This window comes from Panthera leo, chromosome A2 (genome assembly GCF_018350215.1).
Source record: "Panthera leo isolate Ple1 chromosome A2, P.leo_Ple1_pat1.1, whole genome shotgun sequence".
NCBI lineage: Eukaryota > Metazoa > Chordata > Mammalia > Carnivora > Felidae > Panthera > Panthera leo.
In genome coordinates, this window is record NC_056680.1 from 13651160 (window position 1) to 13674089 (window position 22930).

General features: G+C 51.8%; 1 protein-coding gene and 1 long non-coding RNA gene across 3 annotated transcripts; one reads left to right on the plus strand and one right to left on the minus strand.

The window, feature by feature from the left end:
- Positions 1–119: 119 nt before the first annotated feature.
- LOC122214195 lies at positions 120–5061 on the plus strand. Its single transcript, XR_006199782.1, has 2 exons — positions 120–218; positions 4740–5061. It is a non-coding gene; the product is annotated as an uncharacterized LOC122214195 (long non-coding RNA).
- Positions 5062–9674: 4613 nt separating this feature from the next.
- Positions 9675–18788, minus strand: FKBP8 (FKBP prolyl isomerase 8). 2 transcript variants are annotated; one of them, XM_042928929.1, is made up of 9 exons: positions 18696–18788; positions 16995–17320; positions 14721–14890; positions 14445–14533; positions 13948–14168; positions 13116–13288; positions 11262–11339; positions 10624–10755; positions 9675–10206 (listed from the first exon to the last, which is right to left on the minus strand). In XM_042928929.1, exons 2-9 carry the CDS (start codon positions 17293–17295, stop codon positions 10120–10122), a joined length of 1251 nt encoding a protein of 416 aa, XP_042784863.1. In that variant the 5' UTR covers positions 17296–17320; positions 18696–18788; the 3' UTR covers positions 9675–10119. The 2 variants fall into 2 exon arrangements, with proteins under 2 accessions (XP_042784863.1, XP_042784862.1); XM_042928928.1 differs by lacking the exon at positions 18696–18788 and having other exon boundaries at positions 13948–14165.
- Positions 18789–22930: the final 4142 nt, after the last annotated feature.

Here is a 22930-nt window from a genome sequence, read left to right on the forward strand (position 1 = left end):
ACGCCTCACTGGCCGCTGACGTGATGCATTATTTATGAAGTCGCACCAAACCTACCGCCTTTGGTTTCTGTTGAGAGCGGTAGCCTGTGCGTGAAGGGGGCGGGGCCGGTGCAAAACACGTGGGGGGCGGGGCTGGCTATTGGCCCGGTGAATGGGCGTGACTATGCAAACCGAGCGCGCGTTGGACGCTGGGTTGGGCTAGTGGGGCTTCCCTTAAGGTAAGTAGATGGGATTCCCTGGCCCGGGCTGTTAGGGAATTGGGGGTGATGGGGAAGCAGGAAATTTTGCTCATGATAAGAGTAGACTTTTATTAGAATAAAATTCTACATCCCCAAGGTTCCTGAAATATGGTGGTTATGCAGCTTTCCCATTTTAAGAAAACACTTTATGGGGGCACCTGGATGGCTCAGTAGGTTAAGCCTTGGACTTTGGCTCACGTCATGATCTCAAGGTTCGTAAGTTCCAGCTCCGCACCGGTCTCTGTGCTGACAGCTCAGAGCCTGGAGTCTGCTTCTCTCTCTGCCCCTCTCCTGCTCACGCTCTCTCTCTCTCTCTCTCAAAAATAAACATTAAAAAAGGTTAACATAGGGGCGCCTGGGTGGCTCAGTCGGTTGAGCGTCCAACTTCAGCTCAGGTCATGATCTCGCAGTCCGTGAGTTCGAGCCCCGCGTGGGGCCCTGGGCTAACAGCTCAGAGCTCGGAGCCTGGAGCCTGCTTCTGATTCTGTGTCTCCCTCTTTCTCTGCCCCTCCCCGACTCATGCTTTGTCTGTCTCACTCTCAAAAATGAATAAATGTTTAAAAAAAAAAAAAAGTTAACATAAAAAAACATTTTATATATCATAAGATTAACCCATTTAAAGTGTGCTATTTAAAGTGTGGCGTTTAATACATTCACAATGCTGTGCAGCCACAATTATCTCATCTGGGGAAATTTTCATCATCTCTAAAGAAAACCGGTACACCAGGCACCTGGCTGGCTCAGCCCATGAAGTGTGCAGCTCATCACGGAAACTGCTTCAGGTCCTCTGTTCCCCTCTCTCTCTGCACCTTCCCCGCTCGTGATCTCTCTCTCTCAAAAAAAAAAAAAAAAAAAAAAAAAAATTTAAAAATAAATAAAATATTTCAATTAATTTTTTGAGGGGAGGAGGGGCAGAAAGAGGGGGAGAGAGGGAATCCTAAGCAGGTTCCACATCCAGCGCGAAGCAGGACACAGGGCTGGAACCCACAAACCATGAGATCATGACCTGAGCCAGAATTGAGTCAGATGCTTAACCAACTGAGCCACCCAGGTACCCCCCAAAATAAAATCTTTATAAAAGAAAAAAAGAAAGGAAACCCCTACCCACTAGTCACTCCCCATCCCCCCTTCCCAGCCCCTGCAACCAGTAACCTACTTTCTGTGTCTATGGTTTTACTTATTCTGAACATTTCATATCAATGGAATCATACCATATGTGACCTTCTGTGACTGGCACTCAGTGAAAGACTCAGCATGATGTTTTTGTGAAAGTGAATGAAGGCAACCTCATTTAAAATAGAATCAGGAGGTCAGAAGGAGCTCTGTGCCCTACTGACTCATTGTTAATTGCAGACCCCAACAGGAAGAAGTCTACTTTACTATACCCCAGCAGGACAAAGGATGATTTTCTCCTCACCCAGCAATACCCCAGCCAATAAGACACTGCCACAACTCACCCAATGAGAAACTCACTACCTCGACTTTCCTCCAATGGACTTTCATTCAAGGCAGCCCCTCCCAACTTCCTCTCTTTTCTCTAGGAGGTAATGTTTCATCTCTTTTGTTTGGTTTTGCCGATACCCTAGCTTGCATGTCCTGAGTTGCAATTCCTCTGCTATTCCTGAATAAGCCCATTTCATTGGTAAAATAACTGGCTGTTTCGTTTTCAAGGTTAATATATTCAAGGCTGGTCCCGTTGTAGCATGTATCAATAATTCATTCACTTTTATGACTAATATTCCATTGTGTGGATGGGCCACATTTTGTTTACTCATTCATCCACTGATGGACATTTAGGTTGTTTCCACCATTTGACTATTATAAACAGTGCTGCTGTGAACACTCAATGTACAAGCTTTTGTGTGGGCAAATATTTTCCCCTCTCTTGAGTCTATACCTAAGAGTGAAATTATTAGGTTCTATGGTAATTGTTTAACCTTTCAAGGACCTGCCAGACTGTTTTTTCACAGGAACTGCAATTTTATCAATCTCTCATTTTACAGGTGGGGAAACTGAGGCTGGAGACCAGGTCTGGCTTGTCCAGGCAAGCTTCTCCTGGGCTCTGGGTATCCTAACCTATGGAAAGTTCTCGATTTGTTTTCTTTTTCCCTTCAATCTAATTACAGACAGTAGTCATAGGATGAAGATTTTAAGGTGAGAGAGGAAGGTGAAGTTCATGGGCCTTCTGTCTATCTCTACTCAGGTGATCTCCTTAGATCTGCCCACCGCTGCCAAGTTGGCACTATCATCTGACCATGAACTGCTGACCCCAAGGCCATGCTAGACTCCTTGAAACCTTTTCCCGTAACTGCCATTAACATCTCCATTTACAAATGGAGAAACTAAGGCTCAGAGGCCTGAGGGAAGCACTCAAGGGTATTGGCCCTGCCAATGAGTGGGCTGGCTAGAACTTGAACTTAAGATCTTTCTGACCCAGAGCCCTCTTGATTACCCTTCACCCTGCCTCTAAAACCTGGGTCCCTTTCTCTATATTTCTTCATTGAACACCCTCAGCCCAGGGCCTAGCATGGAGTAGCTGCTCAGGAAATGAGTGTTGAATGAATAAATGATCTCATTTAATTCTCACAACACAACTACCAGCCAGTTTTGTAGATGAGAATAAGGCTCAGAAAGTTTTCACATGCTGCCACAGAGATTCCAACCGCAGCCTGCCTAAGGCTTAAGGGTTAAAACTCTGGAATCCTCTACCCTTCACCTGGGGTCAGTCCATCCTACAGGGAAGATGCCAGCACTTGCTCACACACACTGACCCCTCTGCCCACTGTCTGTGCCCAGCTGTTTATCCAGGAGCTGGGCCAGGTAAATATTGGAGTAGGCAGGGCTCAGTGCCTAGAGGGATCACGGAAGGGCAGGAATAAGGCAGGTGAGGAGTGGTTGGTCAGAGTAGAGGATGGGGAGGGTAGAGACAGGTGGACTGCTGAATGGAGAACACAGGAGGAGCCAGCTTTGAAGGCTGACCAGCTCCCTGTGTGACAGTGGGAAAGGCATGACCCCTTTCTGAGCCTCTGTGGATTTATCTGAGAAATAGACAACAGTAGGAATATTGAGTGCTTAAAATACACCAGGTTCTGTGCTTGGCATCCACGACTGCCTTTGGGAGTGAATGCAGTGGTTTGGACTCATCCGCCAGATGAGGAAACCAAGACTTGGAGAAGTCAAGAGAATTAAGAGCACAGAACCATGGGCTCTGCTGCTTAGTACCAAGCATTTCTCCACTTTACCCTTAATGCTCCAGTGGCTCCCAATGGAACCCCAGGAACGATAATGGAGGAACCATCAGCCATTGGCACGCCCTCCAAAGTCTCTAAGAACTACGTCACCCAGGGGTGCCTGGGAGGCTCAGTTGGTTAAGCGTCTGACTTTGGCTCAGGTCATGATCTCACAGTTCACGAGTTTGAGCCCAGCATCAGGCTCTGTGCTGACAGCTCAGAGCCTGGAGCCTGCTTCAGATTCCGTGTCTCCCTCTCTCTCTGCCCCTTCCCCACTCACACTCGATCTTTCTCTTTCAAAAATAAATAAACATTAAAAATTTTTTATTAAAAAAAAGCAAAACTACTTGACCCAAGGAATTTGAAGCTGGTTGGTCCAATGGGATGGCCCCTGGGTGTGCACTCCACCTGGCCAGCTCATTGCAGAAGGTCTAGCTCTATGATGGGAACAGTGACTCTAGTCTGCTCCTCATCCCCTATATGGCTTTGGACATGTCTTACCCTTCTCAGTGTGCTCACATCATAAAACAGGGATAATAATGGCATTTACACAAAAGCTGGGCCCTGGACCAATGACAAATAGCATCATCATGGAAGTAATTATTATTATTTTTTTTAATGTTTAGTTTTGAGAGAGAGAAAAAGGGAGGGGGGGGGGGCAGAGAGAGAGAGGGAGACACAGAACCTGAAGCAGGCTCCAGGCTCTGAGCTGTCAGCCCAGAGCCCGATGCAGGGTCTTGAACTCATGAACCGCGAGATTAAGGCCTGAGCCAAAAGTCATACGCTTAACCGACTGAGCCCCCCAGGCACCCCTGGAAATCATTATTAATGAGTTTACAACAGTTTATATGTATAATCCCTTTCTGTCACATCTTTATGTTGTTTGCAGTTTATGTGTTTTTAAACCACACTGGGGGGCGCCTGGGGGGCTCAGTCGGTTAAGCGGCCGACTTCGGCTCAGGTCATGATCTCGCGGTCCGTGAGTTCGAGCCCCGCGTCGGACTCTGTGCTGACCGCTCGGAGCCTGGAGCCTGTTTCAGATTCTGTGTCTCCCTCTCTCTCTGACCCTCCGCCGTTCATGCTCTGTCTCCCTCTGTCTCAAAAATAAAATAAACGTTAAAAAAAAAAATTTTAAACCACACTGGGATGAACACCATTAGTCAGCTATTGCTAATAGCTATTACTAATATGTGTATTAGTTATATACTGCTATATAACAAAATACTTCAAACTTAGTGGCTTAAAACAATAAACATTTATTATCTCACAGTGCCTGGGAGTCAGAAATTATCTCACAGTGCCCGGGAGTGATATGTTTTAACTGGTCCTCTGCTCAAGGTCTCATGAAGCTGCAATGGAGGTGTTGGCTGGACTACATCCTCATCCCGAGGCTCAACTGGAGAAGGATCCATATCCAAGCTTCTTGAGCCTGTTGGCAGAACTCATTTCCTGGTGGTTGTAGGACTATAGTCCCCATTTCCTTTCTGTCAGCTGGGGGCCACTCTCAGGTGCTAGCCACATGGCCTCCTCCATCTCAGTAAGAGAAAGCCTCCCTCTATTGAGAGGGAGAATTCTGAGTGTTGAATGCTGAACCCCTCTCATGGTTCAAATCCCTCTGATTTCCTCGTCTGCAACCAGTGAGTCAGGCCCACTCAGATTATCCCCATGTCTTAAAGTCAGTTGGCCCAATAATTTAATCACAGGAATGAGATCTGTCCCACTTCTAGTCCTGGGATGATATAGAATAAGAAATCTCGGGAACACCTTAAAATTTCTGCAGCCCCTAGCCCTAGGAGCCACATCTCTGCACACCTGTCCCACAGCCTCCTACAAACTCAGTTGTTCAGTCAGCAAATGAGCCTCAGGGATTCTGAAACATACTACTTTGCAGCAGACAGGATGCAAGCACTCATTAGGGCACTCACTTTGGAGAGAGCCCCTCTACGTGGTGGGGCAGCCAGCATGCAGCCTCAGGGTCCAATGCCTGCTTCACTGCCCCCTCAGCTGGGCATCTCAGAGCCAGCAAGTCTAGCTTGTAGGCCCTCAGGCCTCATCTGTGCATCGGGGAGGCTAACAGTCCTTCTTGGGACAGGGAGTAAAGACATCTGTTGTTGGGGATCCCCAAGACTACGCTCAGGTTTGATGATTGACTAGAAGGATCCACAGAACTCAGAAAAGCTGTTCTGTTCATGGCTATGGTTGATCACAGTGAAAGGACAGTCTAAAGTCCTCAAAGGAGGAGAATGTGTGAGGCAGAGCCCTGGAGAAACCAGGCACAAGCGTCCAGGTGCAGACCTGTCACAACCTTTGCGACAACACACACACACACAGTACTGCCAACCAGGGAAGCTCACCCGAGCCTCATTATCCAGAGTTTCTATTGGGGAGGAAGGCTGACCACCCATGTGCTTGACCTCAGTCTCCAGCCCCTCCATAGGTCAAGTTGATACCATTTGGCTAAAAGCCCCACCCTAAAGTATATTATTAGCATAGACTCTCTGGTGTGGCCCAAGGTCTTAAATAAACAGACACTTTTATCGGTCAGGACATCCCAAGAACTTAGACGTAGATGTGACCTGCCAGGAGCAGACCGAGGGCCAGTCCTTTCTTGGGAACGTGCAGGGCTTGGACAGCCTAGGTCTGCTGACTTACTTCTTTACTGATCTGTATCAGGTGGGTCTCCAAGTGTCCCCAAACCACCATTTTGCTTCATGGATCAGCTGTATTATCCTCACCGTGAGCAATGAAGAAGGTACGGCCTAGCATTACCTGGAAAGAGTTTATAGTGATGACCATGCAGACTCTTCCTCAAAGGTGGCCTGTGTGCTGGCTATACCTTCTGGAAAATGTTCAAAGTCAGTTAAAACACTTTCATGCTTAGGGGACTCTGATGGCTCCACAGCCGATCCCCTCCATGGTAATTTTCCTCCTTTCACCCATCCATCTGTCCACAAGCATTTATGATTACTCCTTTCTGTCCTCTGCCCAGTCAGGGAGGCTCCCTGAGGAGGACACACCAGGCCATAGAACAAAACTGATAACAGCCCAGAAGACTTCCCTCCTCTAAATGCCCACATGCAACAGAAAATCCAGGCTGACTCAGGCAAAAACAATTATTGGCTCAAAAGAGTGAAGAAATGATAGACCTGGGGCGGGGCACAGCTAGCTCCAGGAGCTGAATAGGATCACCGTGACTCAGTCTCTCTCTCAGCTCTGCTCTCTGGATGGCCTTCACTCTCAGGACCCTCTTCATAGAGACAAAGATAACCACAGCAGTACCAGGCCATCAGCCCCAACTCAGCATCCTCTAGAGTAGAAGGGTATCTACTTCCTCTGGGTCCAGAAGTTTCAGGGAAGGCTTTGATTGGCTCGTTGTGGGTCACAGTGTGGAGCCAATCACTGTGGCCAGGGTGCTAGAACGCTCTGATTGGTCAGGCCTGGGTTGCAGATCCATCCCTGAAGGCTGGTGGGGAACCAGCCCTATCTGCATGGAAAGGAGTGGAGGTGAGTTCCACCAGGAGGAAAAACAGAGGACAGGCATTCAGGGACCTAATGGTACCACGCTGGGTGACTCCAGCCAGCCCTCACCCACGCCCCAGGAGCTCATCCTTTAGGGATGACATGAGATGGAGGCATGCAAAGGATGCTTCATCAAAGTGCTCAGGAGATGTGAGTGCCTCCCTCTCCCCCCGCCCCCCATACACACACACACACACACACACACACACAGCTCATTCTATCATGCTCACTTCCAATTCACAGCCCACTGTGAGCTGTACCCTTCAAGGGCAAGGCAAGGCTGAGTCATTGCCTAGGACCAAGTACACAGGAGGCACTGATACCTGTTTTCATATGAAAGAATATCCATCCTAGCTGTCCTCTGAATGTATCACGTACTGCCCAGCCGGCACACCTTTGACATGCCATGCCAGTCCTGGGAGCACTCTTTATGCCTGCTAAAGGACTCCTGCATCTTCAGGGACACTTCAATGCCCCTCATCCTGGACACCCTACCCCACCCACCCCATTCACACAATTGAGGCTAAAATGACCAAAGGAATGAACGTTCTAAACTTCACACTTCTGGCGATGGCATTCAAAGCCTCTCTCATTTCTGGCTATAACTTGCAGAGAGGTGTAGAATTGGCTGGGGGTCAGAGCATGGGCTCTGGAGGCAGGCTGACCTGGGCCTAATCCCGCCTATTGTTTCTTGGGTGATGGGACCCCGGACAGGAGCTGACTCTTTTCTGAGCCTCGATCTGCTCAGCTAATAATGGGCACAACCAAAAAATCCTTGGAGCAAAGGGAGAAGACACACTCAGCCGGACTCCACTGTTACTAAAAAACTAGTCTTCAAGACAGCATGGGACCCAGTGTGGGACCCACAAAGAGGACACAGAGACCCTCAGCATGGAGTAGGGGCCAGAAGACTCACGTGTGTGGTCAACTGATTTTTTTACAAAGCTGCCACAGTAACTCACTAGGGAAGAGAAGGTCTTCCCCACAGATGTTTCTGGAACAACTGGATAGCTATAGGGGAAAAAATGAACCTTAACTCCAACCTTACACTATATACAAATGTTCACTGAAAGTGAACTGTAGTCTCCATAGAAAAGTTGAAGCCATAAACCATTTAAAAGAAAGCCTAGGAGCGTCTGAGTGGCTCAGTCGGTTAAACATCCAACTCTTAATTTCAGCTTAGGTCATGATCTCACAGTTTGTGGGATCAAGCCCCACGTTGGGCTCTGTGCTGACAGGACAGAGCCTGCTTGGGATTCTCTCTCTCTCTCAAAATAAATAAATAGACGTTAAACAGAAAAAAAAAAAAAAAAAAAAGCCTAAAAATATCCCTACAAACTAGATTAAGCAAATATTGACAAAAAGCACACAGAAAGGTAGAAAAAGCTGATAAATTGGACTTCATTAAAAATATCTGCTCTAAGAAAATGGAAAGTGAGCCACAGAATGGGGAAAATATTCACAATATACTACCTGACAAAGAACTTGCCTCCAGAATGTGTGAAAAATGGACACAGCATGAGGCCGCCGTGGGTACCCGGTGGACGAGTGCCATGACAGACGTGATCGCCACTTGGGAATGATGGCAGTGGTTACTCTCACAACCTCCGCCAGGAAGTCACCCTAGCCAGCCCACCATCCCACTGGCCACCCCTCAGGCCAGCTTCCCAGCCTGAGGTCACCAAGTCTGAGGAAAGGGGGGGGGGGTGTCCTACCTGGGACTCCAGTCCCCCGAGCCTGGCCAACCCACAGCCCTTACCCCAGCACCACTCACAGAGCCCCCCTCCTGTCTGAGTACAAAGTAGAAGCCTAAGGGGGCTGAATGGCGGAAAGGAGGGTTCAAGCCACCAACAGATCGGTGTCCACAGATCTGTGTCCACAGGCTTATAGAGCAAGGGCCTGGTGCAGGCAAGGTCAAGGCCTGATTGCTACCTTCTGCTGAGTGGCTGTGGCCAATGGCTTTCCCTCCTGGGCTGTAAGGGGACAGGTGCAGGACAGATCCTTAACGGTGATCTATTCCCAGAGATCTCCTTTCCTGGAGGCAGGATGAAGCCTTGAGAAGGGTCTCAGGTGCTGCATTGACAGAGGCCTGAACACTGGCTCTACCTGTTCTGGCTGTGATGGTACACAGCATTTAAAGGAGATGATCCTACAGCCTCAGATTGGGAGAAAAACTAAACAAAATCAAGAGGAGCTCCTGGAATCAACCCCAACCCCTCTCCATAGTCCCTGAGGCCCTGCAGGGTCCAGTTCTGCTGACCACACACTCTGCTCAACCCTGAACACATCAGGCTCACCCCTGCTCCAGGGCCTCTGCACTGGCCGCGCTGCTACCCAGACACGGGGCTGTCAGCGTGCAGCACAGCCAGACCCCTGTGGCCACTGAAGTCTCAGCACAGCACCCAGTTAGATCCTGCCAGGATCCCCATCTTCAGATGGGGCAACAGAGAGGACAGCAGTGGGGTAACCGGCACAGCTGGGTGTGAACTCCTGCGGAGTCCAGCTGGGTACCCTGAACACCTTGCCCCACTTCTCCAGGCCTCCATTTCCCCCTGTGTAAAGCAGGTCTGCTGTGGTCTGAGAGGAGACACCCCCCACTCTAGTCCTGCATGACCCTGGATGTGACACAGGCTGTCTCTGGCCCCGCCCCAAGTGACAGCAGAAGAAGGTACTGGAGCCAGCAGAGTGCGGGGTAGGAGGCTTTATTTCACAGAATGGGTAGGAGGGAGAACCTGGACAGAGGGCAGCAGGCGGGGTGGGTGGGTGGTGGTGCTTGGAGAGGGACTGGGTCAGGAAAGGGCTGCCCCCAGGCCTGTTGGGAAGGAGAAACTGAAGCCGGCCTCTGCTGAGACCAAACCCAAGGGGGTGGGGGTGGGAGTGGAAATTGGGTCTGGAGGAATGAGGGCCCCCTCCCCCCGGGCTGGATATGGAGCCCGGGCCCTGCCTCAATTTCCTCCTATAGGGCCATAGTCCCTCCTGGCTCACTAGGGCCACGTGGCCCCCAAACCTCACTGCTCCCGCCCCAGAGGAGGGGGCTAGATCAGACAGGGCAGTTGACAGGGAGCCTGGGGAAGTCAGGGAGCGCGGGGTGGGGTCCACGGTGTGCGAAGGGGTGGTGGCCACCTGGGTGGTCAGTTCCTGGCAGCGATGACCACAGAGAGAGCCACGCCCCCCAGGGCAACGGCAGTCGCCCCAAACAGCCACTTCCATGGGATGGACTGTGGATAAAGGGGAGGGAAGAGAAGGCCGGAGGGTGGTCAAGACAGATACCCTGGTCTTCACCTACCAACACGGCCGAAAGAGGCCTCCCAGCAAACCATTGCTGGACAATGCCTTTCCTGCCTTCTGGCAAACTCCTACTCAAGCATCGAATCTCCCCTGTTCTGGAACACTTCCTCTTCCCCTCTGGAAGCGCTATCATTCCCTGCCCTGAGCCCTCGAAATTGTGTTCCATCTCCTGCTCCAGCCCTGGCCACACAGGGCTGGGGCTTCTCTGTGTCTCCAGCATGGTCCAGCCCGGTTGACAAGGACATCAATCCTTGCAAAATGAAGAAACTCCTTCTGCGTGGTGTGCCCCACCCTTAGCCCCTACCCCTCCTCTGGGAGCATCCCTGTGCCTGCCAGCCCCAGCTCACCCAGGCACCCTTGCCAGGACACTTGGCAGGCAGCCGGCTGGGGTTGCCCAGCATTTTCCGGTACAGGGCGGTCTCTGTGCTCCGCTGGGCTGCGTGCTTCTTCACCAGTTTCGAGAGCTCTGCGTGGATCGTCTGCAAGAGGTGGGTGTCAATTGGGCTAAGAACATGCAACCTGACCATCTAACTGGACCATCATCTCTGATGCTCTGCCTTTCTGTGGCCCCTGGTCACTTTGGACTGGGTCCACTGGGACATGGAAGTCCCACCTGCCCCTCTCTGGGCATCAGCAAAGTAGGGGCCCCATCTCTATCCTCCTAGGTAACCAGTGGAGGAGACAGAGCACAAGGTGGCCAGGAGAGAGGAAGATTCCAGGAGAAAAGCTGAAGACATTGACACGGCCCCGGTTAGTGGCACCCTTGGCCTCTGGGATCCCCGTGCGGGAGGGCTGAGCCCAGACCACCTATGCAGGAGTGGTGACGGTCTCAGCCAGCTGGCTGTGGCTCTTCAGCCACCGATCCCCTGTCACTCCCCAGGCTGGAACACCATAGGGAAAACCACAGCAAGAACAACAAGACTCCAGGATGACTTCCCAGATAGGCTGGCAGGACAAGTCCCAAGGGCATCTCCTGTCTGCTCACCTTGTTGGAAGGTTCCAGCTTCAGGGCTGCCCTCAGAATGGGGATGGCCTCACTGTACTCCCCTTGCTGGGCCAGCACCTGTGGGAGGAAATGGATGGCATCACTCCAGAACCACAACGGACCGTGGTCGTCTTCAAAAGACCCAGCCCTGCCAGGCTCCTGGCCACCCTGACTAGTCCCAAATCTATCACCGACAACCACCCCAGGGTTCCAGCCACCTTCACTCCCGAGCCCTCCGACTACATGAGCGCCCCACTAGGCGGTGTCATCCCAATCTGCTCCCACCCCTACATGTCAGTCTCAGCCTCTGCAGGAGACCTGGGTGTGGCCTCACCTCCTCCCTCGCCACCCTGGCTGGTTCAAGAAGCCAGGTGAATGTTTCCAAAGCTTTGGCTACAGTGGATGATTCAGAGCCAGCCAATGAGATCCAGCCTGAACAATGCTGGTGTCACTCAGAGACCAGATGCTAAGTGGGGAGGATGGAAGCCTTGGTCTTTTGAGGGGGTAAGAAGCAGCATCTTGGTCACGTTGAGAGGGAAACCCATAGCAGACAGGCACAGCATCCTCACAACATTGCTAATGCCTGGATCCAGCCATCCCTGAAGCCAAACACCCTGGCAGTTCCACAAGCTATTAATTCCTCCTCTTGCTTGAATCAGTTTGAGAACGTTTCTGTCACTACAACCAGCAGATACAAACATGCATGAGACCACATTAGCAGACAATCCCACTGCCCCCAAGAGGATTATAAACCTTTGAAAAATAGGGGCAGCATTTTCTTCCCAAGTTTCTACACAGAACTTTACACACAAGTGCTTTAAAAATGCTGGGTGGAGAAAGGCCCTGTTCATGCCTCTCATCAACAGGCTGGGTGATCCACCATTTGCTTGTATCTCAATTTCCTCCATTCACTGATAAAAGGTGCTGAACTCCCTGTCAACACACACATACGCACAGACACAGACACACACACAGACACACACACACACACACACACATATACACAAGGGCAAGGATCAACAAAAATGGGGGCGAAAGCAATTACGGTCAAATCTTCACAGGCCAAATTCATCCCTACATTCCACAGCACTTACTGGGTACCCCCTGTGTACCTGGCCCTGTTTGCAGGGCTAGAGATTTCACACCAAGTGAGCCAGACAAAATCTCCAGCTTCTCTCAAGGGAGGTAACAGCCATGATGACACCTGTCAATGCTGACGACAACATGGAAAACATGAAGACAGGGCAGGGGGGCAGGGGTGTGTGGCCGGGAGAGCTTCCTGAGGAGATGACATCAGAGCAAAGACCTGAAGGGATCAGAGAGGGGCTCATGGGGGGGCAGGGGAGGATCTGGGGTATGCATGTCTCAGGCAGAGGGCATAGGCTGTGCAAAGTCACTAGGGTGGGAGTAGACCTGGCCTGGGCAGGAACAGCGAGGAAGCTGAGCAGGATGAAGAGGAGAGGCAGAAGGTGATGGCAGGGGACCAGATGACTCAGAGCCCCAAGGGCTGCAATGAGGACTTGGCTTTTATTCCGACAAAGATGGGAACCATGGAGGATTACATGCAAGGAGCAGTCACCAATAGGCTACCCCGCGGTGTCAGGGATAATAGGACCTAGGATTCAAGTCTGGCCTCAGCCAATGAATTATTGGGATTCAGGCCATACCAAAGCACCTGTCTAGGACTCAGGTTCCCCACTGGTACCCCAGAGAGCTTGGCTGGCTGATGCTTAACCCATCTCAAATTCAGAGTCTGGAACCACTGTTCTGGGCGGGGGAACTAGCCTGCCCACCTGCGGCCTATGCCCATCTGCCCGTGGCTGGCGGTCCATCCATCTGCAGCCCACAGCTCACCTTGCCCTTGCGGAAGAGCGCCTTGATGTTGTCGGGCTGGTGCTCAAGCACGAGGCTGCAGGAGCGCAGCGCTGCACGATAGTGGTCCAGCTTCAGCTGGGAGGCTGCCAGGTTGTTCAGACATTTCACCTTCAGCTGCAGGAGCTGCTCCTCCTCCTCGAATGTCATGTCCACTGTGGGAGGATGGTGCTCAACCACGGCAGTGGTTACCACACTGCCAGGCCCCCACCACTGCCCATCTGCAGAGCGACGGCCGCCTTCCACTTCGGGGAAATGCGCCCCGTATGCTGTGTGACTCAGGCCAAGGCCCACTCCTTCTGTACCTCATGGCAGAGGAGCCTGGGTGGGGAGGGCCTCGGAGTATCCCCGTCACAGGAGACTGGGAAAGGGGGCTCTGAGTTCCCAGTGGCAGGGCCTCCATCATCTGATCCCCCAAGCCCAGCCCCTGCCATCTGTTCCATGAGTCCTCTGGTCTCAGTTTCCCTATTTCTAACATACACCAAGACCAGCGCCAACCTTAGGGCGCTATCAAGGAGTCTGTAAGATGGAGGCTAAGCAACTCAAAGGCCTAACACAGGGCACATGGATTGACACGGTTTACAGCCACCCACATTCCTACATACACCTGCGTCTGTAACATTCCACTGATCAGGGATACGCTGCAACTCCGGAGTGGACCCTAACCTAAAGATTAGGAATAGCTGAACATCTATCCACACTCTGGAATATTCTAGAACACTCGGAGTCTGAGGCCCACTGTGGCAGAGGGAAGTTTCTGGCACACTAGTGGATGCCTCTGCAGGGGAATGGCAAGATTTGACCTGGCAGTCACCTTTGGCGCTAGAGGTGATGGCCTTGATGGCGAGGTCGTAGGAATTGGCAGCCAACACGAAGTCGGCCCGCTGGTAGTGGGCATTGCCACACTCCCGCTTCCGGTTGGCCAGAGCCACACGCTCCTGCCCCGTGAGCATTTCCAGGTCGGGTCCATCCACGGCAGTCTTCAGGGTCACTTCCAGGCACAGGGCCGCGTGGGGGGGGATGTATGGGCTCCTGCTGGGGGATGGGGCAAGAGCAGCACTCAGACCCAGCGGCCACTATGAATGAACCTCAGACATGCCGGTTTAGCTAGGGAGCAAGGGGGAAAGGGTTCAAGTCTTGGAGGTGGCCCCACCGTCACCCCCTCCTCAGTACACCGAAAGGGAAGTAACTTACCACCCATGAGCTACCTGACTTGGAAAGTAACTTCCCTTCCCTAAGTCTGTTTCTTTTATATAAAATTGGCAGGCAAAGGGGTCCCCCATGGGGACCCTGCTGGTGACAGGTTCTCACCTGCCCTGGGGGCCATAGCAGTACTTGGAATCAGCAGTGACCATAGCTGTCTCCCCCACATCCATGAGCGGAACGCTGAGATCCAGGGCCTGGGTGTGTAAGGGCAAGGGGTCAGGCAGGCTCAGGTGCAGAGCAGCAACGCCACGTTTGCTCTGGCCCCCCCATCTCCCGGCCCCCAAGCCCAGCCCCTGCCAGCCACCACCACCTCCCCTCCATCCCGCCTGGCCTCCTCCGCTCAACCCCAGGGCAGCTGCCAGTCCCCTCGCCCCTTCCCACCTGGATGACATCGCAGTCGCCCAGCGTGAACACCAGCTCTGGCTCTTCCTGCACCCGAGTGCCGTTCTCCAGCGAAGTCTGCAGCTGCACAGTGACTACCTGGCCTTTAGCTGGGCGACTTGAGCCGGGTGGGCCTGGGACCAGCGTCTTCTTCCTTAACAGCCCATTGCCTGCCGGGGACCAGGGACGAGCAACCTGTCACTAGGCGGCTTAGATGGGTGCCTGCTCCCTGAGCACCCCTCCCCCAGCACTCAGCTGAGCCTCAAACAGCTGCTCTGCCACTTACTGGGCAGGTGATTCCATGCCTCTGGAACTGTCCCTGGCTGGACACTGGGCATTAAAGGATTAACTTGAGGGGTGATGATAATGGCCTGTCTGACCATCATCTTAAGAAAATTAAGACTCGTCCAGGGCAAAGGGCTGAGAAAAGTTGTCCTGCCCAGCATTGTCAGGCTGGCAGGGATATCCAGTAAAGAGACTCTGGAGCCACCCCCATCTTCCTCCCCTGGTTCCAATCCAGCCCTTGACATTTGGGCCTCAATTTACCTCACCATGAAATGAGGTAGTCAGGGGGACCCCTGGAGACACCCAGTGAGCAGTTTGCTTGGTTAGCAGAGTGCCTGTGACGCCAGGCGTGTGTTCCTACCAAAGCACCACATCGCTAAATTTAAAAGTTAAACAGAGCCAGAGGGCCTATATGCAAAAGTGCCTGTGATGGCCCCAGAGCTCATGTTTTTCTCCATGCCCCAAGCAATCACAGGAATGGCCAAATGGTCACAGCCAACAGCTACTAAGCAGGCATGAGGCCGAGCACCCTTACAAACCACAATAAAGATACCCACTGACATCCCAAGACAACCACAGGCAATCGAGGGCTTACACCTGTGGGGCCTTGTCATACTGATACTACCTACAGTCACCCATATTCTGACATTTATCTGCATTCCATAATATTCCACCAGTCTGAAATATACCATAACTCGAAATGTACCTTAGACTAAAAGTTAAGGGCAAGAAAGTATCGATTGATATTCTGCAATATTCTAGAATGTTCCAAATTTCTGTGCTGCTCCTTGACTTGTACATGCCCTACATCCAGTCTCAGAACCAATGACCTAGGGGATCCCTAGGGATCCCTGTGTCTAGAAGTTTCTGGGCACTAATGGTGGGTGTCCTGGAAGGGTTACAACCAGGCACTGCCTCTCACCGGGGTAGACCCTGGGGAAATCAAGTACCCTCTGAAGGTCTCAGTTTCCTCGTACAGAAGCCCAAATACTGATCTCAGAAAGTGGCTGGCTCAAATATAAAAGGACAAAATCAGGTTTGCGTGCAGAAGGACAGCAGGGCAGCTCTTAATATCAGTAAAGAGCTTCCCAAATTCTAATATAGCCAGGGGGGCTGTGTGACCTTGGGCAGGCACCGCCACTTCTCTGAGCCTCGGTTTCCTCATTTGCAAAATGGGGATATGGTAGGAATTACATCACAGGGTTGTCGTGAGGATAAAATATGATAAAATAGGCCTGGCACGGAACCAGTGCTCAGTAAATATTACCTGGTGTTATTTTTAGAAGTAACAATGATTTTATCGGCAATAAAGATACACTCTTATTTTAACATTAGTGTCAACAGTGTAAAAATGATGTTTTACTAACATATTTATTAGCGGACACCGACATTATCGAATACGCTAGGTATCAGTCCCAGTAGCAAAAGGTTTTCTAGTTTCCAGAGTTGTTAGCATGAGGTGGGGCATATGGGTGGGTTCCCCTAGTTTCTTTCTTGCAGGACTTCTCTGAGCAGCTACAATGCTCATGCGTGCTATGAGCCAGACAGAAGCATGAACAAAATGGGACGTTCCGCAGATCCATCTGACCCATGGACACATTTTCAGGAGACAGGCACTTGCCAGACAAATGCCAAAAAAAGCAGCAGTGGGGGTTGGGAGCTGCCAGCGCCTGGTGTGCTGGCTGTGTGGCTCCGGGCAGGTGACTCAGCCCCTCTGAGCCTCTGTTAGCAGCTCTGGGAAACAGGGACATAACACCAGGTGCGTGTGCGTGTGTGCATGTGACAATGAAAGGGATTCTTAAACATGAAGTATCTCAACCAGTTGCCTGTGGCTGGCAATCACCGTGGTTACGTGTTTTATTTCAAACCTACTTCATAGCAGAGAAGGAAAAATGAGGCTCAGGGGAGAAGAGGGCCTAGGCCAAGGTCACTTCTGAACCTGAGCTGTCCAAGCCCTGTGGGTCAACCCAAGCCACCCCTGCTCCTTACCCAGGATGTCCAGCCACTCATCAGGGGCTGGGGCGGGCTCGGGCTCAGGCTCCATGGCGGCCAGGAATTCTCGGGCCAGGGCCCCAGGCTGCTCAGCCTCCTCCAGTGGAGGCTGCCCCACGTCTTCAAGTGGTGGCAGCTCACTCAGATCTTCCTCCTCCTCCTCCTCCTCCTCCTCCTCCTCGCCCTCTGCGTCTTCCACCCCATCCAGCACCTCGAAGTCCTCAAGTGGTGGGACCCCAGCAGGCGGTGGGGCAGCGGGCTCAGGGCCCGCGGCAGAGGGCTCAGCACAGGATGCCATGCTGCTGGGGGGACGGGAATTGGCCCTGGTGGGGGGAATGGATGGGGTAAGAATCCCACCACCCAGCCCCTCAAATTCTCCTCTGCATCCATTCGCCACGCTGCCCAACACTTGCTGTGTGACTCAGGGGCTCCAGGCCTCAATTTCCTCATCTATACTAGTGGGGAAAGAACCACCAAGCCGTGGACATCAATCAGTCCCAAACAATGTTAGCTATTATTACAGCTAATTATCTTTTAGTCTTTATAAATACCCAGAGAAGTAGGAAACATTCCCCTCCCCCATATTTTGCAGAAAAGGAAATTGAGGCCCAGAGGGGCAAAGTCATTTTACCCAAGGTCACAGAGCAAGGCAACTGCAGGGGCAGAATTTGAACCTGGGGCTTATCTGATTAAATGCCCAAAGGGGGTGCTGGGATTTTTTTAGGGCGACTGAAGTCTCAGGAAGTCTATTTTTAGAGCCCAAAGGGAATTGAGTCTTCACCAGGGCTCCCTACCTTCAGCTGCCCCTTCTCCTATGGGGAGCCACCTAGAAATCCCAAGCCTTCTCTTTCCATAACCTGAACCTAATACCACTCCCCCAACACCAAAGACCCTGGCCCAAACTCTTCCCTGGGAGCCCTTTCTCCTCTTCTCAAGCCTCCAGACCATTCTCAAAGTAGCCTCCTTTACAAGAGTGATCAAGACCCTTGTGGGATTCTACAGCCTCTTCCTTGGGCCATCAACTGTCCCCTTCCCCCAGGCCCCAAGCTCGGAGCTGGTAGAGCCCAGCCATCATTCTAACCCACAGCATCCTCTCCCTAACCCTCACCTGCCTGCTCCTTCCGGTCTTTGGCCCCATATTCTGAGACCCTCCCAGCCCCTACCCCCACAATCCCCTGCGCCCGCATAACTCGCCCTCCGCCCTCCCCCAACCACCGCCCCCATCCCGGGCCAGCTACCCCCGCAGCCACTCAGTCGACCCGTAAACACCCTGATGTCCCCAGACGCCCCTCTCCGGATCGCATAACACTCTACGCCCTCTAGACGCCCCCGGCCCAGGCCTGGTTCTTCGTCAACCTCCCACCCAGGGCCCCAACGCTTCATGCCTCTTTGACGCCACCAGTGTGGGGCCCCCGACCCCTCGCACCCCTCGGGGGCCCAGGCCCTGCACTTCTCTGGCAGCAGCGCCCCCACCCACTCCCTTCAGCCCCATTCGGTCCCCACCCCCGGTTGCCCCCGCTCGGCCGCGCCCCCTCTAGCACTCCGACCCTCCGCTCCCCCCGCAACCGGTTCGCCTCCCCCCGCGGCCTTTGGCCCCGCCCATCGGCCCCAGCCCCCGCCGCCCCAGCACCCAGACCAGCCCAGGCCTGGGTAGCGCCCCCAGCCGGGGCAACCCTGCCGGCGCCCCGGGACACGTGCCTCCGGCTCCGGGACCCCCGCCTGGGGTCCTGCGCCCCCCTCCCCGCCCCCAGCCGCGGCTGCCGCGCCTCGGGAACCAGGCTCGGGCGCCCGGCCCCGCCCCCACCACGCCCATTGGTCGCCGCTGCTGCGACTGCAGCACCCATTGGCTCCAGCGCACATCCGTCTTGGGAGCAAGCACCACCCTCTTCCTGCTTGTTTCCGCGGGGCGTTCTTAAAGGGGCAGAGACTGCCGCGCCACCCCGGACGGGGGCGGGGGCGGGGGCGAGAACCAGGACGGGGAAGAGGACCGGGGCGGGGGCAGGGGCGGGGGTAGCAGGCGGAGGGTCTACAGACCCAAGTCTGTTCGCCAATACGCGCCGGGCTGCCTAGCGGGAATCTGCTCCCGTCTGAGCTTCATCTTGCTCATCTGCAAAATGGGGATAAACATCCCCATCCGCGCACTCTCACCTTGGGGGATTTGGGGAGGACAGCCTTAAAAGGTATTGCCTTAAAAAGCTCAGTCTTGACCATCAGGGCAGCTCTGGGACTGCTGGATAACCCACCCTGTAGCCCTAGTTACGGACGTGGTCCCAAGGTCCTGAAGGGGAGCGATCACCCAAGAGCACACAGAATCCCCGCCCCACCCTCGCGTGGTCTGTGTAATCCCCTGAAGGTTGCCTTTTGCATACAGAAGGAATTCAATTAGTGGCTAGGTGAGCGACTGAGCAACCAGGTCCGCTGGAAGGAGTTTCTCCTCCCTGCACCCTCTGCTAGAGGGTGATAAGGTACCCATGGCTTTGGGAGAAGGTGGCAGTGTCGATTAGATGGATTTCGATGGATCTTGGTTTTTTTTTGGGGGGGGGGCGCTTACTCTTCCTTCACTCTATTTTATTTCCTTCCCGGGGTTTACTCATTTACAGAACGATCTTACATCTTTTGCTTCCCTCCTCTTATCCTGCTTTGCTCCATTCTGGAAAGAATTTTGCCTGTTTTGTCCCCACCGCATCCATGAATACCTAGCACCTATGGGAGTTCAATTGATGAATGAATAATTGAATGAATGAATGAATGAATGAATGAATCACTGGCTATTGGAGGTAGCTAACACTGGAGGAGGTAACTGGCTTTTGGAGGTAACTAAGGTCAGATTGTAGCTCCTTGCGAGGTCACCTACTACAGGAAGCTTTCCCTGACCTCCCCAAGGCAAGGCCTGGTTGGCTGTCCTCTTAGCATGATGAACCTCTGCCTCCTAACTGATTTTATGTCTGTGCCATTATCTGACTTACCTCTGCCTTGCCCACTATATTAGAAAACTCTCAAAGCCTTGGAATTGTCTACTGTTTGCCATTGTTTTAGCGCTGGGGCCTACACAGTGACTGGCACAAAAGGAGAGGGGGTGAGGGGAATTCAGGAAAATCATTGTGGTTGGAAGGAAGGCAGGCTAGCCAGCCTCAGAGGTGCTAGGCTAGTGAGGATATGTAAGAAATTTCCTGGGAAAGAACATCAAATAAACTCTGGGCCAGTGGTGGTTTTGAGGGACTTGGACTTTTCCCTGTCCATCTCTGAACCTCAGTGTTTTCATCTGCCCAATGGAGTCTCTTACCCATCCAGCTTCACCTCTGTTATAAAGGCTGGAAGAACTGTAATAAACAATGAGGGGTGGGGCACCTGGGTGGTTCAATCCGTTGAGCGTCTGACTTTAGCTCAGGTCATGATCTCTCACAGTTCACAAGTTCGAGCCCTGCCTCTGGCTCTGTGTTGACGGCTCAGAGCCTGGAGCCTGCTTTGGATTCTGTGTCTCCCTCTCTGCCCCTCCCCCGCTCACACTCTGTTTCTGTTTCTCTCTTAAAAATAAACATTAAAAAAAAATTTTTTTTTTAATAAATAAATAAACAACGAGGGGTGCCTGGGTGGCGCAGTGAGTTAATCAACCAACCCTTGATTTCCACTCAGGTCATAATCTCACAGTTCATGACATCGAGCCCCACATCAGGCTCTGCGCTAACAGTGTGGAGCCTGCTAGGGATTCTCTCTCTCCCTCTCTCTCTCTCTGCCCCTCTCCTGTGAGCACACACTCTGTCTCAAATTTTAAAAAACACGGGAGCGCCTGGGTGGCTCAGTCGGTTAGGCATCCGACTCCGGCTCAGGTCATGATCTCGCGGTCCGTGAGTTCGAGCCCCGCGTTGGGCTCTGTGCTGAGAGCTCAGAGCCTGGAGCCTGTTTCGGATTCTCTGTCTCCCTCTCTCTCTGACCCTCCCCCGTTCATGCTCTGTCTCTCCCTGTCTGAAAAATAAATAAACGTTATAAAAAAAAAAAAAAAAACCACAATGAGACTAATGAATAAACAGCTAAGTTAAATATAAACTGAGAACAGCAACTGATACAATAACAATAATAATGGCTGACAGCACAGGCGAAGGCAAACACTTTACATGTATTTAATCCTCACATCAGCCTTATGAGACAAATACATACCCTGATATTGGGAGGCCGTGTCAGGTACTGCATCATGTTGCAATGTCAGTTTCCTGGTGAACTGGACTTTTTATTGTTATGATGTGCCCCTCTTTATCTCAACGCTTCTTGCCTGAGAGTGGGCTTTGTCTGATATTAAGATGGCGTGCTTGTTCTCTTTTGGTTCACTTTTCATTTTTGTTTGTTTGTTTAAAGTAGGCTTCACACCCAGCGTGGAGCTCAAAGCGAGGCTTGAACTCATGACCCTGAGATCAAGACCTAGGCTGACATCAGTAGTCGGACTCTTAACTGACTAAGGCACCTGGGTGCCTCCAGCTCTTTTTTTTTTTTTTTTTAAGGTTATTTATTTTGAGAAAGAGAGAAGTGGGAGGGTAGGGACAGAGAGAGAGGAAGAGAGAGAGAGACAGAGAGAGAGAAACCCAAACAGTCTCCATGCTGTCAGCACAGAGACCAATGCAGGGCTTGATCTCAAGAACTGTGAGGTTGTGACCTGAGCAGAGATCAAGAGTCAGATGCTTAACTGATTGAGCCACCCAGAGCCCCTCTTTTTTTTTTTTTTTATTGGCTCATTAAAATTTTTTTTTAATGTTTATTTATTTTTGAGAGAGAGACAGAGCACAAGCAGGGGAGGGGCAGAGAGAGAGAGGGAGACACAGAGCCCAATGCAGGGCTCGAACCCACGAACCCTGAGATCATGACCTGAGCCTGAAGTCAGACACTTAACCAACTGAGCCACCCAGGCACTCCATTGGCTCATTTTTTAAATGTTCCATCCTTTTGCAACCTTTACCTTTCACCTTTCTGTATCCTTATGTTGTACATGTGTCTCTTATAAGCAGCACAGAATTGGGTTTTGCTTTTTGATCTAGTCTGCCTGTCTTTGTCTTGTAACTGGGGCGTTTGGCCTGTTTACATTCAATGTCATTATAGACCTTTTTGGACTTAAATTTGACTTCCTGTGTGTTTTTTCTCTGACCCACCTGCTCTGTGCTCCTTTTCTCTTTCCTTTATGGCCTTTCTTAGGATTGGATGCATGTTTTTTGGTAAGACTATCTTCATCTTACAGATGGGGAAACTGAGGCACAGAGACAGTAATTACCTTGTTCAAGGTCACAGGGATGAAAAACAATAGAGGCCAGGTCTCTTCCCCTGTTGAGTTTCTATTCCACCTACGAAGCTGGATATTGCACAATGATGCAAGTAAGTATCTAATTGCAGCTGTGATAAGCACTAAGTAGGAAATAAAACTAAAAAAGTGGCAGAGAGACGCTTCCAGTCCCTAGACTGTGGCGTCCCCTCAACAATGTCCCCATCACTGGATTGACTGTTCTCATCACTTTTCACCCTCTCCCTTGAACACACACAGGGGTTAAATATTTTCTTGTCTCTGATCCACCGTGCACCAAACATTTGGGGCCAACCAAGTCCCTTTTAGCCTTGACTTGTAGCTTCTACCCCTTCCAGTACCCTCATAAAGGTTTCCTGGCTTCCAACAGAGCCCAAGGTACCCATTAAAGAGGTTGGTTTCTCCAGCCTGGGCCTTTTCTGCTGCAGCCTGCAGACAGAGCCATGGTTCTCAGCATCCCCAACCCAGGCTTTTCTCTCAGTACTGGTTGCTGCCTGGCTCACAGAACTCCACAGTTCTTACAGAAATCAAATCGACACTCTGTGATCCTCTCAGCCCTGAACGATTGTCAACACCTAGAAAACTCCTAATCTTATCTCAAAACCCCACCCAGATGTACCTGCTTCCTTGCCCCCGAATGAGTCCTCATACC

Coding starts and splice junctions, on each gene's coding strand:
- FKBP8 (XM_042928929.1), bottom strand. CDS start 17,295: ATGGCATCCTGTGCTGAGCCCTCTGCCGCGGGCCCTGAGCCCGCTGCC. Junction 14,534..14,720: donor GCGACTGCGATGTCATCCAG/GTGGGAAGGGGC, acceptor TTACACACCCAG/GCCCTGGATCTCAGCGTTCC. Junction 14,169..14,444: donor TGCTATGGCCCCCAGGGCAG/GTGAGAACCTGT, acceptor CCCATCCCCCAG/CAGGAGCCCATACATCCCCC.